Consider the following 18040-nt stretch of genomic DNA (forward strand, 5'->3'; position numbering starts at 1 on the left):
GTAAATTGTAGTGTTTTACAGAAGAACTCCCCCGGGGATCTACTAAAAAGCTACTTGAGTTTAAGAACCAGAAGTCAAAAAAGGGTTAATTTGCTTTCCTGGCCTCCTTCTCTCCCTTTCTCATTCTGTTTCAAGTGTTTTTTTGTTTAAAAAAGATCTCTCTACTTGTATGTCTCATACTGTATGTGTCTCCATATACAGTAAAAAGATTCTTCATGCACAGGGTCTGATCCTGCCTGCACTGAAGTTCATTTATTTGTAAATCATGGAAAAGAATTTCCTTTTATAGTGGGCCCAGCCACAAATTTCCTATTTTCTTGAGCCAACAATCTTATCAACAACCTGCTTTGTGGATCTAGGGCTAGAAACTGCCTTAGAGTTTTTAATCTTGTAAAAAGGTGGCTCTGGAACTAAAACTGCAAGAAGCTGGCCCAACTGCCCTGCCAGCTGGACAGACTGGTTGGCTATCCAGAAAAAAAACACCAGCAGCTTCAACAGCAACAATAAGCCCAAACATGTCACATTTTAAAAGAATGACATTATGTATAAGAAAATGCACTGGAAATGTATAAACTGTTCTGTGATATAACTGCATAAAATGAGCAATTCTATAAAGGCTTGCTCAGAGGGCGCTGTGCTGTTTACAGTGATGCGTGCCCCTTCTTTGTACCAGTCTTTCTAAACCCTTCCACGAGGATTTGTGTAGCATTGCACCACCTCCTGAAGCCAATTCCAGCTGCACAAGGATGTTACTAATGAATAAAGAAAAATCTTAAAGTTGCTCATAAGCAGCAAGTAACTGTCTCAGTCAGCAAGGTGGAGCTCCAGGTATTGCTTCTTCCATGCAGTTGTGTTTCACACTTGCTGTTGTCTTCAGGGCACTAGAGGAGTGAAAATCTCCTGCAGACAGGCCAGCTGCCTTGAATAAACACATACTTTGGTCTGTGGTGATTTCCTCGGTGGCAGGTACCAAAGTGCTGCACATTCAAGCCATTCTCCCTCCATCTCTCCCTCTCTCCGAGTGCTGAGCGTGGCTGTAAAGCCACCACAGCTGTGTAGAGAGGAGGCTCCAGCCAACCCAGGTGTCTCCAGCCAACCACAGCACTTTGCCCAAAACATCTGCTTCTGGCAGGCCCAGGAGAGATGTTGGTGTGATTCCCCAGTGCCTGGTGAGTGGCTGTGCTCCCTCCCGCTATTTACTGGCATGCACCGATCAGGTTTCTGCAAAGGCTCTCTGGGCACCCTTCTGCAGCTTCTCTCTGTGCTCTGACTGTCTCTTTCAGACCCTCTCAGACTTCCAGCATTCCTCTGTGGACAGCAGGTGAAGCTGTTGCTATCCAAGCTGTGCCTGAGAGCACCAGCACTGCACACACTTGTTTGTCAGACAGGGTAGCAGAGAAGGGTTTTCCTAGAATTAAATACTTCACATGAGAGGCACCAGGTTCTGTTTTCTTTCTCTGTTTCCTTATTTGACATGAAATCATCCTCTTTTACAGGCACATTCCTCAGTTATTCCTGTCCTCTCCTAGCTGGGCTATTCCTCCAGGGAGTCCCTCACTATTTGATGTTGAGATTATTATTTTAGGTACTGAGCTATCACAGACATGGCCACTGCTATAAGAAACACTGCACTAGGGGAGGACACAAAAACAGCTTGCACATCAACCCTGCTGGAAGGAGCATCTAATCCAACTGCCCATCCTTAGTCCAGGAGAAATTACTTTGACACCTCAGCAACTTAATAAAAGGCACTTGCTAGTTTAAATGATTTCTTCACCTGCTGTGGTAACTCTGAGCCTATTCTTGCTGTTTCCTTACAGGCAGACACCTTAGCTGAGCATGTTGTCACAATCCCTACAGAGCAAAGATTTAATTCCCATGAGAGCTTTTTCCCTGCATTTCAGAAAATGTGTGTTTTAAAAGACTGGTCTCAGATCATTCAGTATTCAGGGAATACGGCATTTGTCATCAGGCTCGGATTTGGGGTACCAGAGGCTCTCAGAGAAAGGCAAATGGCAGGGAAAGAACCTGCCCTCACTCTCCATGTTTCTGCCACCTTTGTTGAACAAAGTCCTTCTCTAATGACAGGATTGTGGCATTGTTCCTCCTACATCAGCTTGTGGTGTGCAGTGCTTATCTGGAACCTTTTGCTTTATACAAGAGGATGTTTATCATTAGTACTATTTGGTTCCTAAAGCACTGCCTCAAAACTGGGCTGAGAAACTTCAATGTAAATTCAGCACTTCAGTATTTAATTACTGGAGTATTAGAGTATGCAGGGTTCAAAACCAAATGTTTCACTGATGTGGCATAATTTTGACTTGACAAAGCACAAAGATATTAGGAAATACAAAGTGTTGTCTACCAAGCAGAGGAACTGACTGAGCAAAACCAATACAACAAAGTCCCTTGATCCCCTTCCCAGGAGGTACAGCTAGACTAGGCAGATCCTTACCTGTGCCAGTGCAGCAACTCACAAACGAGTTCAAGTCCCTGTGCTACAGGTGTGTTAAATCACCAGTGTGAAGCCAAGTGACACTGAAGCCATCCAGAAATTACCCCTATTTTCTTCACCTCTGGGAATGAAGGCCTTCCTGCAATGGATAGAGGTAAACTCTCCTTTTAGGAGACTTTACGAGTTCTTCAGCTCATCCACCATCACAGGATTCACTGTGAAATCATTCTTTCCCTTTCCTGCTCCGGAGCTGTTCTACAACCTGAACTGGCCTTCTGCTTCTTCTTTTTCTTATTTTTATTATTATTATTATTATTATTATTATTATTATTATTATTATTATTATTATTATTATTATTATTATTATTATTATCGTTATTGTTATCGTTATCGTTATTATCATTATGTTTCTGATCTCCAGGGTCACAAAAGCATTCTTGAAAAAAGCCAATTTCAAGTGAATAATGTGATCTTTTCTCTGCAGAAGTGAAAGGTTGAAAACCATAGGTGCAGGAGGTGTGAATTGCTCTGTTTATTTCTTTTTCTTTTTTCTTTAACTCAAAAACGCTGCTGGACATAGGACAAGACCTGTCAGAAGTGATGAAGAAATTCAAGCCTCAGTCAAACAACACCTCATTGTAATTTACAGCTTTTCCAGCCGTCAGCTGTGCCAGGATCACCTCCTTCCTCTGTACTTAGCTCCCACCAGACCTGTTTGGGTAATGCCCTGCACCCACTGACAGCCTGGGGACACACAGGGTGAGCTGCAGCCTTATTTGTTATTTTATGCAATAATTTGAATTTAGTGATAAATTTGGCTGAGTCAAGTTAGTGCATGAGCCAATCTAATGGCTCACTGCTGCCAAAACAGGGAGCTGCCTCCCTGCTCTGGGCCAGGGGGCCAGCTCTGCCACAGGGCTGCCAGAAAACCACTGGGAACCACGGTAACTCAGTCTGGAGTTACTCTGTTTGAAACACTCAGCTCCACTACACCAACTCAGGCACTTCCACAGTGCTAAAACTCTCTTCAGAGGAAAGGCATTTGCTGGTTTCTCTGTATTTCTCCAAAGAGGCAAATATTGCCTTGTGGCAAGCTCTTGTGAAAATCAGCAGAATTTAGAGTGTTTGGGCACTCCTGAAAAACCTTGCCTGGCATGCTGGTTCCCACAGTCCCATACTGCCACAGCTTGGCAAATGCTCCAGTGCAGTAGCACATCATCAGTACAAAAAATGTACAGCATATTGAAAAGTGAAAATGTGGCAGAGTGTAAAATAAAGAGAATTTGGTATAAAAAAAAAACCAACCTAGCAGTTGGGAAACTGGGCTGGAGTGTTTTCTCTGTTTTCTCCATTTCCATATTCCATAATCCAGACTTGTTATACATTTCCGGTTTGGCTTTGAGTTTTAATAAAGTGGCTGCTGAATTTCCAGCCTGTCACACAGGCACTGCAGAATTCAGAAATCTTGACCCCAGCTGGTGGCAAAATATGTAGATGGGAAGAAAAACAGCGGTCTAGGAGAAGCAGGAAAATGGAGAAGTCTAAGCTAATCAGTTCATTTTAAAAGAGGATGGTTACTATTCAAGTAGTAATTTATTGAGATAAAGGAACCATGAGTCACAGAAAGACTTAGGTTGCCTGCAGGGGAATGTTATTCTTTTTTCTTTCCTTTTTTTTTTTTTGTTTTAAGAGAAGACCCTTGTGTGTGCATGCAGCTTATAGCTAAGAGGTTGGAGCTAGAAGCTAATCAGCCATTCTGTCTCCTATCTGCTGATCTCCTGGCGTTGGGGGAAGGGGAATGTGGGCAAACAGGCATTAAATTCCACCGGCAGGCGACGGGAAGGTATTCCTTGATAAGCAGCATCCAAGATGATGAGCTGTAAAGCAAAGCCCCTGTGAGGAAGCAGGGGAAGAGGCAGGGAAAGCTTTAACCATCTGTCTCAACCCAGCCTTGCTCAATGCTTGCCAGAGCAGAGGTCACCACCAACAATAATAACCCTGGAGAAGCCAGACGTATGCTTTCCATTCACCAATAATCTACAAAGCATCTTAGGGTGAAATCCTGGCTCCTCTGAAGTCAATGGGAGCTTTGCCAACGACTTCAGTGGAGCCAGGTTTTCATCCCTGATAAATTTAAAGCAACCCCCAGGCTTAAAGATGAAACGACGGCATCCTGGGAGTGGGTGCAGGCTGAGGACCAGCAATGCTTCTCTGAAAAGCTGTCAGATCTTACAGACAGGAGGAATTCACAGTCCTGGAGCAATACCAGGACAGGACAGTAAAGGGGTAAAGTGGACAATCAGGTAAACACCAATAATTTTTAACTGCTGGGACTGCTTCAGTACAGGACCCCAGTGAGTCTTGATACTGTGACATAAAACCCAGTGGTCCTTCTCACTTCTGAGATAAAGCATATAAAGTGAGTTATGTTGGTTTATATCACACTGATTTTATTGTTTTTTTTCTCTCCCCTTCTTATCCAGTGATTTTTGTGTTGGCCTTGAAGGTTGTCACCTGGTGGCACTCATCCAAAGTGAGGATTTTTCACGCTCGACCAAGTAAAATCAATGAAACAAACCAAAATGTTCGTTTCAGTCACTAGGACCACCCAGCCTCTGCAATGTGCTTGTCTCAGTTAGGCAATACTTTGGTTTTCAGGACTCAACACCAAGTGCAGGTGCCTGCACAGTGATGAAGAGGGATTGGGCCTGGGCTGTGTCATGGACAGTACGTGGGGTGATAAGGCAGGAGACAGGAGCATCACCATCAGGACATGTCAGCACAGACATCACAAATTCAGCCCTGGGCAGAGTTTGTTGGCCTGGAGCACTGAGGGTTGTACAGAGGTGTTTTTGTTGGCAGGCTGGTGTGAGGGAAACCCTGGGCCCTTCCTCTGGCAGTGTCACAGCTGTAGCCAACAGGCTCCTGAAACACCTCCCAGGAGAGAGTCCTCAGCACGTGGTGGGGGCTGCAGCATGGACAGCCACTACCCACTCTTGAAGCTGTGCAATGAGGAACGTGGGACCTGGGAGGTGTGGGAGAGGCAGGGATCAGAGGAGCTCCCACATGGGACCTGGGAGGTGTGGGAGAGGCAGGGATCAGAGGAGCTCCCACATGGGACCTGGGAGGTGTGGGAGAGGCAGGGATCAGAGGAGCTCCCACATGGGACCTGGGAGGTGTGGGAGAGGCAGGGATCAGAGGAGCTCCCACAGCTTACTGACTGCCATCACATGAGCTGAGCTACACCACCCAGCTGGGTACTATGGTGGTCATCAAAGAGCTTGGGCTCAGGGCATTCTCCCTGGCACTGGTGAGGAGCTGGGTGTGCCCAGGAGCTGAGTCTGCCCTTATCACTGAAGGGAAGAGAAATGGAAGGTAAAAGCTGGAGGTGGAGGGTTGAGGTGTGAGCTGTGAACCTTCACAGGGAAGGAGCTATCACAGGAACACACCTCCTGCCCCAGCACCACAGTCAGACCCACTTGTTGATCCACCGCCCTGCTGAGTGTCCATAACCACATCCCAGGAGCAGTATCCTCCTCAAGCTAGCTGTGGATCTCCTCCTCCTTGTGAACCCCGACTTCATTTTCCCTGGACTAAATGGCGACTGCTTGAGCAAGTGTCCATCCGACTGAGAAAAGAGAACTTTTCCCTTTGCTATTAAATCCATCTCCCCTACAGGTCTTGATTCAGCCTTCTGGGTTCATCGATGAAGTCATCTGCTGATTGAAGAGTGTTTGTGAATAGGCATCTCCAGACCACGTGTGTGCCCACTCCTGCCTGGCTGCCCCACACAGACAGCAGTGCCATTCCCAAGTTTTACACCAACTTTTTCCAGTGGGAAGAGGCTTTGGTTCCTCGCTGCCAGCTGCTCGGAGCTGAGAGCAGCGCTGCTCTGTCCTCCCCAGCTTTGCACAACAGCTCAATGCACGAATGTGCCATGAGGAGACGCGCACCATCTCATCTGGATTAAAGATGTCTTTTGGTTCAGTTTCATAAGGCAAGGGAGAACTTGCATTACCCAGAACTCGGCGGCAGATCCATGTGTGTGTTTTAAGCCAGACTGTCACTCAGACTGTTTCACATTACGAGCCTTCAGTCTTGCTCTGGCTGTCGATTCGTACTATTAAGCTCTGAAATACAGACTCATGTGCCAAGTTCCCACTTTTCTTCAACAGCCAGGATCCACTGACAGCCACTAGGTATGGTCAGACTTTGGGACTTTGGCTAAAACCTGGGGGACGCTTGTGCCTCTTGTCTGCCAAGCCTGCCTCATGTAGCTGCCCTGTTTCTGCTGCTGCCACCAGGATCACAGCAACGATGGCAGGAGGAGAGCCAAGGCTGAGCGATGACAGCTGAAGTACAATCAGTGTTTTTATCTTCTCAATATTTTGATTAGCTCAAGGAATGTTTGGGTTAAAAAAAAAAAAAAAGGCACCACATTTTTTAAAACAGTCCCACAGGCTCTTATGGCTTTTAGCTCTGTGTGAGATGTCTGAGAGCATCGGTGCCATAACCGGGTCTTTTTCGACAAGTGATTTCACGAGATGGGAGTTGTACCTCAGGGCAGAGCCATGGGAGTTCCTACCCTGCACAATCATCTGTGCTGATCATTCCTACTGCAGTGCTAACATGGAATATGTTTGTGGATTTAAAAATCCTTAAATCTGAAGGTTTGGGACTTGTGGCTTTTGGTCACGTCTTTAATGATACCCCAGTGCAATTATTTTAACCATATTCTTGCCTGATTCCTGTGCAATCACTGACAGTGGTTATCACTGGAAGGGTATGAGACGTCATTCTGACTCACTCATGACCACAGCCTTCAGATGCTCCAAGACCTGCAAGAAGCCTCCTGCGAGCTCTGATTCTCCTCATGCCCCAAAAGTGGCAGGCAGGGCACAGTGCAGGCTGAGGCTCCTGTGCCTCGGTCCCAGCTGGCACTCATGGCTGGAAGAACATCTCACCCTTACCTTGCAGAAAACCCTGTGGAGGACACTGGTCTCCAGATGAAAATGCTTCAGACTGGAGGATACTTTTTTCCAATTTAGACATTTTAGACCAATTCAACCTCCCAGCTGTCACACACTCACAGATTGTTGGTATCCTCATTTTTACACATAACATTCACAATCATGCAAGAACTACAACAAAGATTCCAAAACTTCTTTTTTTTTTAGGCGGCTTTATTTATGTTTTGAGTTGATTTGAGCTGTGTTTGTTCTTGTTACACTGAGCTGCACCTTGAGCACTCACAAAGAGGTCCAGCTCCCTCAGACCAGACGCTGAGATACTGACTTGTAGCGAGTGATAATCCAACCCTCATTTTCACATATTTTCAAGCCCACATTACTTTTAAATTTGATGGCCTCCCATTCCAGAGAGAGAAAGCTTTTTCCACAGTTCTGACACGGGTCAGCAAGCAAGAGGAAGAGTAAGGAGTGTCAAACCCCAGTGGAGTCCCAGCAGGGACGCACAGAGCGACCGAGAGGGACGTGTCACTCGAGGGCAGATCCATCCCAGCCGAGCAGAGATGGCAGTCGGGACGCCAGGTGCAGCCGTGCTTGGGATGGGGTGCGGGTGCAGCAGTGGGGTGTCCTCCCAAAGCAGGGCATGGAGAGGAGCAGGTCGGCACTGGGAGGAGGGGAGCGGGATGGGGGGGGGACACGCTAGGCTGGAGCAGGAGCTGCAGAGAGGGCGAAGGAAAAGGGGGGGAGCAGGGAGGGAGGACAGCAGGGGAAGGAGGCAGGGCGGTATAAAAGCATCCGACACGTACCTCTCCCGACACAGAGCGAGGGGGCGAGAAAGTGGGTCTGGAGGAAGAAGCAGCACTAGCAGCAGCAGCAGCAGCCAGGAGGAGCGGCAGCCGCTTGCAAACACGCACGCACGGTGGCAGGAGAGAGTGCGGCGCTGCCCCTGCCAGCCCTAGGGCACTGGAGGGAAGAGAGAGGAGAGATGGAGCCAGGTATCCAGCTCCCCGGGAGGGCAGCGGACAGCTGACGCTTTCTGCAGCCCCTCGTCCTCTGCCCCCTATTCCCACGGCTGAGCCAGGGGGAAAAGAGGAGGAGGAGGAAGAGGAAGGGGGTCGGGAGAGGGAAGCCGCAATTTGCCCCTCTTTTTCCCCGGGGAGCTCGCAGCCGCCCCGTCGAGGTCTGGGATCCGGCGGGGGTGGCGGCGCGCCCCGCTCGGTGCGAGGGGCCGGGGCAGCGCGGGCCCGGCGGGGCGGGCAGGGCAGGGCGACGCCTCGACGGGCGGCGGGAGGGGAGGGGGGAGCGGCGGGGCGGGCGAGGACACGGCGGCGGCGGCGGGGGAAGCTGGTCCAGGGGCCACCCCCATCCCCGCGCGCGGAGGGAGGCGATAGCCCCGAGCTCTCTCCTCCCCTCGGAGCGTCCCGGCTTCCCCGCCATGTGAGACTCGTTCCCGGTCCCCCCGCCTCGCTCTCCCTCCCTCCTCCCTCTCCCTCGCACACACGCCGCCGGCTCCCCCCCGCCTCGCAGCGTCTCCCCGCCGGCCGCGGAGCCCCGCTGCTCTCCGCCGGCCGCGGCTCCCCGAAGCGGCGGGGGTTCGGCCGCCCGCTCCCTCCTTCCGACGGCCCGCGGTGCCTCTGGCTTGCAGGGCTGCCCGCAGAGACGCCGCCGGCCGCGGGTACCTGCCGCCCGCCGCCGGGCAGCGCCGGGACTCTGGCCGCCGCCGCCGCGGCATCCCGCCCCGACGTGGCTCCGCCGTGGTGCGGCGGCCCCCGCTGCTGCTGCTGCTGCTGCCGCCGCTGCCCCGCGCCCGCCGCCCGCCCCGCCGACGCCGAGAGCGGCGCGGGCCCCGCCGCCCGTCCTGCGGGCCCTGGGGCCGGGGCCGGGGCCGCTCCGGCGGCGGCCCCGGCTGCGGCGGCGGCCGCCGCGGCTCCTCCTCCTCCTCCGCCTCCTCCGCGGCCGCCGCCGCCGCCGCGGGGCCCTAAAGCCGCCCGGCTCAAGAGGATGGTGCGGCGGGCGGCCGGGCTGCTGCTGCCGCTGGGGCTGCTCCTGCTCACCCTGCACATCACCGTGCTGCGCGGCGGCGGCGAGCCCCACGCCCCCGCGGGCGCCGGCAACCACAGCCAGCGGCAGGTGAGTGCCGCCCCGCCTCCCCCACCACCCTCCCGCGTCCCCCGGGGCCGTCGGGGCTGGCCGGGCTGCCGGGAGCCGTGCACCTGCCCCGACCGCCTCCTCCTCCTCCTCTTCCTCCTCCTCCTTCTTCTCCTCTCGCCGCCCGCGCCCGTCCCGACCCCGAGGGCTCCCCCGCCCGAGGGCTTTCCCCGGGCGCTTACGGGGTGTCCCCCGCCCCCCTTGGCTTTACGCTGTCGGGGGCAGCGCTGGCAAGGGCAGAGATGCTCCGGCGCCGCTCGATGCCGTGCGGGAGGCGTCGGGGCGGCTCCCACGCGTGTTCCCGCAGCGGGCGACGGCAGAAGCACCGGGGGAGCCTGTGGGGCAGGCAAGGGATGGAAGCAGCCGTGCCAGGCACAGCGTGTCCCACTCAGGGAACCTCTTCGTGGGGGCACGGCGTTCCCTAGAGTGAGAGGGCAATAGATAGGTGTGTGGCCTCGGGAAGTACTGGAACTAAGTGTGTGGCTTTCCTTGGAAAGCATCAAGAGACAGGCTGACATTCAGCCCTGAAATAAGCATGAAACCTAGGGTGATAAGTGCTTGTGATGTGAAGGACAGCGCTTGTGACTTAGCTAGCCCGTTCCAGTGTTTTGGAAGACTTTCCCCGTGAAACCAAGCTGTGTATTGTCCAACAGAGGTAAAGGACTTTTTCCTTTGTCATGTTTTGGTATTTTTGCAGGTCGTTCTTTTTATTCAGTATCACATGTTGGCATTCATTTATAATGGTTGGAGACAGTGATCAAAGCTGCAGAATCACCAACATCCCCAGGCAAAGCTTGTAAATCTTTGGTCAGCTGCATGTGCCCTGGCCAGCTCCCTTCCCCTGCATCCAAGTGGTAAAATAAAATCAAATACCAAGTCATGCGATGAACTGACAGAAAAACGTATAATTATTATCACCATGAATTTATATAAACCCTCCATCATCTGGGTAAGAGTCATAGCACCAGCAGAGTATAATAGCTAAGGGAAAGCAAGGAGAGTACAGGCTGTACTGTATGCATGGGATCCCCAGCTGGTGGCCCACCAAATGAACCCACTAGCCACAGGAAGGAACCCAGAGCTGCAGGCTCAGCATCCCAGTCAGAGCCTGGAGTCAGGTCCCCCTAAGTCAGAAACTTCAGCTCCTGCTGAACTTGGTGGGAGTCCTGCTTGGGAGTGCTGAGCCGTGCACTGCGGGTAAGGCCCCACCGTGCTGTCTCTGCAGTTTTATCACCGGCTTGACATTCCAGGATGTTTTTTTTTAATATCTGCAAGATTTCTGGTAATAATGTTTTCTAAATGATGCTTTCTTTCCTCATGGGCACTGGGAATGCCTTTTAAAATGATGTTCCTTGGAAAAGTAAATTTGGAGAGGTTTTTTATGAGGTGTTTGCTATCATTAGAATAACCCTGAATTTGCCTTTTCTTGACAGGCTTGTAACATAATGAGAGAAACATCTGGGCAAGTGGGAACTCTGGGTGATGCCATTTCCCTGAGGAGCTCCTTTTAGAGCACTGTTGTAAGGTTAGGGTGAAACAAGAGGAAAATCATCTTCAGATAATTATCCTGGATTATTATCACTGTAGTTGGCTGTCTCATGAAAACCTGTAGATTGTTGACTTCAAGAATTTTTTCCTGTCCAGTGATGTTTTACAGATCACCTTAATAAACTCTGTGCCTTTAAGCACCGTGATAGCTTTAGCAGTTCATATTTTCATAACGTTTTGCCATTTGTAGAATTGAGGTTTTAATACACTTCCCAACTCAATGGATTCTGCAGTTATGCTTTTGAGAGGCTGTGTCTGTACAAAACATTACGGGGGGAAAGGATATTGATTAGAGCAATTGGTTAAACAGATGGAAGTCTATCAATTTCCTGGTTTTACAGCTTCCAGGGATTCTGTTGCTAGCTGGATTCCATTGCTTTAGAAAGTTGCACTTAAGCAGGCAGATGCTTTCGTTCAGAGCATCACAATATAGATCTCAATGGGAAGTTTGCACTGGGATCTTCTGATTTTGGCAGGTTTTGGGCTGTATCATGGCACGTGCTCAAGTGAAATGCAAAATCCTAGTGCACTGCACTCACAGGGAGAGAGTCAGTGTGGGAAACGAAACTGCACAATCTCAGACTTGTTGACATAAGCACTTAGACATCTCTCAGGGTTTTTCTGTCTGTGGAGAGGAGTGATTGTGAGAAGTGTTGCATTTGATGAAATTTCACTTGAAGAAGTGTGACAAATCCAGGAAAGAGTAATCTTTGCAACAACTGTTTATAGATGTCTCTCCACGGGGCAAATATGTATCAAAAGTCCCAGGCAGTTAGCAAACAGGGGATAAGGTGTGCTAGGATTTAGGCAGTCTGCACAAATGAGGTAGTCAGAATTGGGTCCTTTTTACAAAAAACAGATACAGGAAGAATCCTTAGTAATCTTAAAATATTGTTGGAGATTTAAATAGTGTAAAACACTTGTAAGCATTTGAAGTCTGATTCAGTAAAAAAGGAATAGCTTCTTTTTCTCCAATCCCTTGATCCTTCAAATGAAGGAAGGATTTTGTAGGATAGGTTTTGATTTCTTCTGGTCTTTCTAAGTTGGGTTAACCCCTGCAATTAATTAGACTGAGGAAAGAAATATAGATAAAAACCCCTTCCATCCTAAAATTAAACAAATTATCTTTTCCTCCCTCTATTTTGCGTTCCCCTCCCCTCTCTTTGGTGCCCTTCCCCATGCTGTGTGTGTCTCCAGAGATTCCAGATGTCTGGGATTGTCTTGTGCCGCTGTGAGTGGCTGTAAGGGAGCAGCAGTGAGGAGAAAATCCCAATGTACTCCTGTGGTCCTCTTTGGGATGGGTGAGGTACAAGCAGAGGCTCCCTGGGTTCTCTGCTGCAGCGATGGTTGCTGGACCTCCGTGTGGCTGCGGTTTCATGCTGCTGTTAGAACTGGGTTGTGGCAGGGCAAACGAACACAAAATGGGAAATCCACACTGGAGTTGTAAAACAGCTCAGAGTCTTGAGTTATGAGAGGGAATCAGCCTTCTGTTGCTTAATCAGAATTTATTTCCCTCCTTCCATCTCTTCCAATGGGGAAGAGGGGAAACTGGGGATGGGGGAGATTTTTTCTGCTGAGAATTCTACTAGGTCTAATTTAATTTTCATCCAGAAGCTTCTCTGGAGCATATTTATGAAATAAAGAAGTACAAACTTTACTTTCTGAAGAAGAGCAAATGAAGCTATAATAAGAGATGGGAAAAAAGCAGCTTGGGTATGTTTTTATCTTTTTACGTAGTTCTAAAACCAAGGGAAGATTTGAACATAAATTTTGAAAGACATTTTTAATACTTTACGATGCTCTAAAATCTGTGCTTTCGTTCTGAGAGAAAATATTTCATCATGAAGTTTATCCCCATCACTTCTAATTTTTCCATAGCAGGCCTTGCACACCAAGAAAAACAGTGTTCCCACACCAAGAAAAATGACCTTGTAAAGTGCAGTAACAGAGCCACCAACAATATATGCCACAGCACATGAAGTCAGATTCTCCACTGCGAAACTTGCAGCAGTGTTACATTAGCCTGAAACTCAGTAGTTGTGCTTAAAACTGGAGCTGTGTGAGAAAACATCGTTTGAAAAGCAGCACAATGCTGTAAACAGATTTTTTTTTCTTTTAAATCACCCTGCTCCTGCCCTTGCCCCCCTCTTCAATAAACGTGCGAGCAATTCCAGCGTGTCAGAAACGCTCTCTGAGCCCTCCCAGAAAAAACACATTCTGCTGCTTATAAATGGTTGCACAAGAGTCGCTCTCCAAGCTGCCTGAGGAACCCTGTAATTTTCTCCCAAGATCCCCAGTTCAGTGCCATGAGTAGTCTAGCATTGGTGTGCTGTCTGCTACCTGTGCTGGGGTGCATTTCAGCCTTTTCAGGGCTTGTGCGTTCTTGCTGACCCTTGTACTGCATTCAGGCAATTTGCAAAACGATCTCCAGTCGGATACAGTGGCTTAGTTCAGCTTTCTGGCTTCCTCAGTTAAGTAGGACTCAAGCTGTTTGCTTTGGGAGCGTTTTAGACCCGGTTTCTTTGAAACTAATTTGAGCTCTGGAACTTTACATTTGGTTTGCTCTAATAGGAACCGATAGTCTAAGTCATCTTTGAAAACCTGTCGATTCCACGTTCTGCCTTCTTGTTTTCCAGACTGCCTTTACCCTGCATAAGGTGTCAGTAAATGGATGTACATCATATATTTACTATGAACACTAAATCCTTCTCTGCCTTAAAAGAAGTTTATACATTGAACTTCAGAGCAGGTGGCTTGTGAGCTGGGCAGGCTGATCCTCTGCAACCCAAAGTCTCTTTTGGTGAGGGGGTTCCTCCTGTTTTGTGCTTTTTGGCAGTGACAGTGAAACCTGCCTGTTCTCAGCTTTTCTGTGTAGGTTCTTAACTAAGACTCACCCTTTGGCATATGTTCCTCCAGTTATGCACTTAGATTTAGCAATGGCTTAGACCATGTGCAGTTCATTCTGTCATCTCCCAAGGGAGGGAATTATGTGTGCTCTTTAGTGGCTGTGCTGTTGGGCTGTGGCTTGTTCCAGGATCCAGGGGGAAGGAAGCGTGATTAGCTTCTCGCGTGCTGCTGGAAGCAAAGGATGAAATGGGAAACAAGGGTGAAGGGCTGAGACTGCTGTACTGAGCAGAGGACCATTTTCTGGCAACCATTGCTCCCAGGAGAGATTCTTTCACCTTTCAAACCTAGCTCACAGATATCATTAAAGAAAGCATTAATTAAACTTGTCTTCATACCTATCACTTTGATTAATTTCCTAGCAAGCTAAAGTATCCTTGGTGGAAAAGAGCTACTACACCTTCAGTGTGGGATATGGCAAGATTTTTAGTATCTTAGACTACTGCAATAATTCAGAACAGGTATCCAAGAATATTTTATTTAGTTATGGCAGCAAGGAGCAATATTAGGCAGGTATGGATGTAACTTCCTGAGTTAAATTTTACCAAGATGTTTGGATGAGGCATATTTTGCTAAACATCTCTTCAGCTCAACAGCTAACAGTTACTGTACTGCTTATCTTGGATCATCACTGATAAATACCTGGCATTAAATCACAAGGTGCCTCTATTTTTTTTCTGTAACTATAGCTGAGAGCAGTTTTTTGCTTCATACTGAAGAGTCTCTTTGAGTTTCTTATTTCTGTTTCGAGCAAGATTTAGGATTTTTTCCAGCTCTTTATAGTGTTGGGCTATTTGTAAGAAAAAAGCAGAGTGTGTGTTGTTCTGAATTCATTCTGGGCCATCACAGTGTCTTCATGTCCATTCCCATGGTCCTGGAGCCAAACACAAAACACAGTGGCTACTACTGGGAGAGGTCCAGTGACGTTCCTCATTTTGCCTTTCTCTTCTCTCAGTTGACCCTTACCTGTGCCCTGGGGCTGTGTGAGAGAGCAGAGGGGTTAAAGGCAAACCTGCTACCAGGGGCTTGAGCCCTATGGCTGAACAGGTGACTCATGGCAGTGCAAGGAGGGGTAGGTTTGAAATTGGCTCCTGGGCCAGTCTAGAGCTGTAGTGATTGCCCTTGGTGAGAGTAGAGAGGCCAGGCATAGGTACAGAGATCCTGGATGGAGCTGCATTGGTACTTTCCTCTTTGGTTCATCTAACTTGGACAACCAGCACTAGTTCTGGAGAAGTTTTTATTTTTTTATTTTATTTTTAGCTCTTGCTGATTGTGTAGAGAAGTTTGTTCTACACAGGAAGAACACAGCTGGTCACAGCAGCTGTAACAGTGACACAGGGCACTGCTACTGACCTGATTGGCACAAAACTCACTTCTCCTGCTTTGGTTGCCAACCCTTAAACTCAGTCACATTTCCTTGTTCTGTCCTTTCCTAGTGCCACCTGTCCACAAAAACAGGAGGCCTAGAGCTGCAGCTCTGCTGGTGGCCTCAGCAATTTCTTCATCATTGTGCTGTGTGGTGCTGGTCACTGTGTACTCCCCTGTGGTTCGTAACTTTGCTGTCATGACGTGCAGGCAGGTGACAAAGCCCCAGTACTTAGAGGTTCAGCATCCTGAGCTCTGGAATTCCTTTGCTGAGGAGACATCTGTTTAACCAATGCAGGTTATGTTGGCTGCAAATTGGGAACTGTGGTTTGAATTCAGCGTTGTTCTTTTGTCTCTGCTCATACCTACAACGTGTCTGTGTCAGTAATCAATGTCAAATCGTTCCAAAATGGTGGAAAACACCTTCAAAAAAGCCAATGAAAGAATTGTCAATAAGGTGGAAACTCCAGCTGTGCTATGTCACAGCATCTGAAAACTTCATAGAAACTGAAGTGCAGAAAACAGTAGTACTGATAATGATGCAGACAGTGCAGACTTGGCCTGCCAATGTAATGTGTATGTTTGAAAAGCTTTCTGAAATCACATTGGGATAAAGATGACTTCTGAAAACCCAGTCATTGGTATGTATTCCAGTGAGAAGAAAAATCAACTTTCAAATCTGTTATGTTTTCTAAGATGCACTGATTTGTGAATATTCATGCTTAAGATTTTCTTTGTTTTCCTTTATTATGTAAAAGTGCAGAGGGTGCAAGTAATGCTAGGAATTATTTTACCGTACTTCTCTTATGCTTATATTCTCCTGCATCACTTTAAAATCTTGAAATACACTCATATTTGGAATATAAAGACAGACAGTTGAGATGTTTCCTTACACAAGCATAAACCTAAAAAATTTGAAGCAGCATAATTTTGCTTTGTGCTTACACCCTGATTTAGCAGCTTTGGCAGGTTTAACTGTCAGAGCTGGTTGCTTTATGCTCTTCTGTGTGTTTTGCCAGTCTTCCTTGCAAACAGATGTGGTAGTACCCAGTTGTGCCTCATTTGTTCTCTTCACAGTGTTGGTGAGTGCTTATTTGGTCCTTTTGTTAGGACTCTTACCTTGCTGTCTGCTTTTAGACTGCACTACATAAAAGCCCTTTGAACTGACTGAATAATGTTCAGTTATCAGAAAGATGACTTTTTAAAAGTATTATTTTTCAGTGGTGTCATATTTTTTTTTCCTTTGTTTTGCTTTTCAGATCTCAGCCCAAGCTTATGGAGGCTGAGCTCCAGTATTGTGGTGTAGCTTGTGAGCGATGTGCAGCCTGAGTGGAGGCACTGTCAGGAATGAATAATGACGTGTAACTTTAAGGGGAAAAATAGAGAGTGCTTCAGTAAAAGGCAGAATGAAGCACTCAATGATGCAGTGGTTACTGTTGCACTTTATTGTGCCTATTTTACAAGTTTTAAAGACAGTAAATGCCAGGCTAAATTCATAGTCCAAAGCATAGAGATGAACAACATTTCCAAGAAGCAGCGTAGTGAGCTCATTGGTACATCAGCAAGAGCAGAATGTTTCCAGTGTTGGTATTTCCATGTACTTTCGATTTGAAATACCAGAAAAAGAAGGAAAACAAAGTGAAATGTAACTTATTATTGCAATAAGGGATGGCTCGCCACAGTGGTCACTTCTGTGGCACCAGAATGTTTGGTTAGAGGAGCTGGTGTGGGCGGTACTGGTAAGCAGTTCCTTTATCCTTTTGTCCTTGTTTTTCAAGTGCCTGGAGAACTCATAGCCATGGGTCATATCTTTTTTATTCCTCTCTACTAGCAGTCTAGCCAGACAAAAGCAGGCCTGGAGTTGTTTGTCTCTAAGCCTTTATTGTAGGGAGGTGATCCTGAAGGTGAGAGGGGAAAATCAGAGATGAAATCTTTCTCTCACACTCTTGGTGGAGTCAGGACACATTGAAAGGCAGGAGGAGCTCAAACATCCCTTGGCTTTTATGCTTCTGTGCTATATCTGCATCTTCAGTGTGTTTAAATTGACCTTGTTCTACTGAATTCCACAAAGCAAGACAAGCCAATGATTTGTGTCAGCTGCAGAACCAAGATCCTCTTGAATATGAATCTTTCACAGCTCAGTTTCTCCACATAGCTGATAAGCACATAGCACATGTCATCGAGGCCTCCATCCTCAAAGATGAGCTGAGCCCTGGCGTGTGGCTTTCTTCATGCTGCATGAATTAATTTCCATCTGTTATGTTTTCATTGAACTGAAAAATCCAGGACTGTTTGTTCCACAGTAGTTCTTCTTCCTTGGGAAGATTAACATTTCCTCTTTGATTTCCTCTCACCATGGCTGTTGAGACCAGTTCTCATGACAAAACCAGTGAGTTCTGGGTATTTATAAAAGCCAAATAATGCCCCATCTGTTTCTGCCACTGGGGCCACTCTAAGAAAAGTGGATTTCTCCTCTTCTAAGGAGCAGTCACTGGGTCCATGTCATCCATGGGACAGGTTTAACTTCCCAAATGCTCCTTTCAGGCATCTTGCCTTTGCATTCCCATGGAGATGGGCACTCAGTTGAAACACTTCCTCTGGCAGAGGAATGCCCAGGAATGCTGAGCAGGAGGAGAAGAAGTCCTTGCACGGG

General features: G+C 47.8%; 1 protein-coding gene across 1 annotated transcript in view; it reads left to right on the forward strand.

Annotated features, from left to right (window-relative positions):
- Positions 1–9423: 9423 nt before the first annotated feature.
- The window catches only part of ISM1 (isthmin 1), a 39121-nt gene continuing 30504 nt past the window's right edge, over positions 9424–18040 (forward strand). The window contains exon 1 of the mRNA XM_014254609.2: positions 9424–9552. Within this exon, the coding sequence (XP_014110084.2) occupies positions 9424–9552 (129 nt within the window). The remainder of the gene's footprint in view (positions 9553–18040) is intronic.

This window comes from Pseudopodoces humilis, chromosome 3 (genome assembly GCF_049639895.1).
Source record: "Pseudopodoces humilis isolate 2021_Gansu_Grassland_sample_001 chromosome 3, ASM4963989v1, whole genome shotgun sequence".
NCBI lineage: Eukaryota > Metazoa > Chordata > Aves > Passeriformes > Paridae > Pseudopodoces > Pseudopodoces humilis.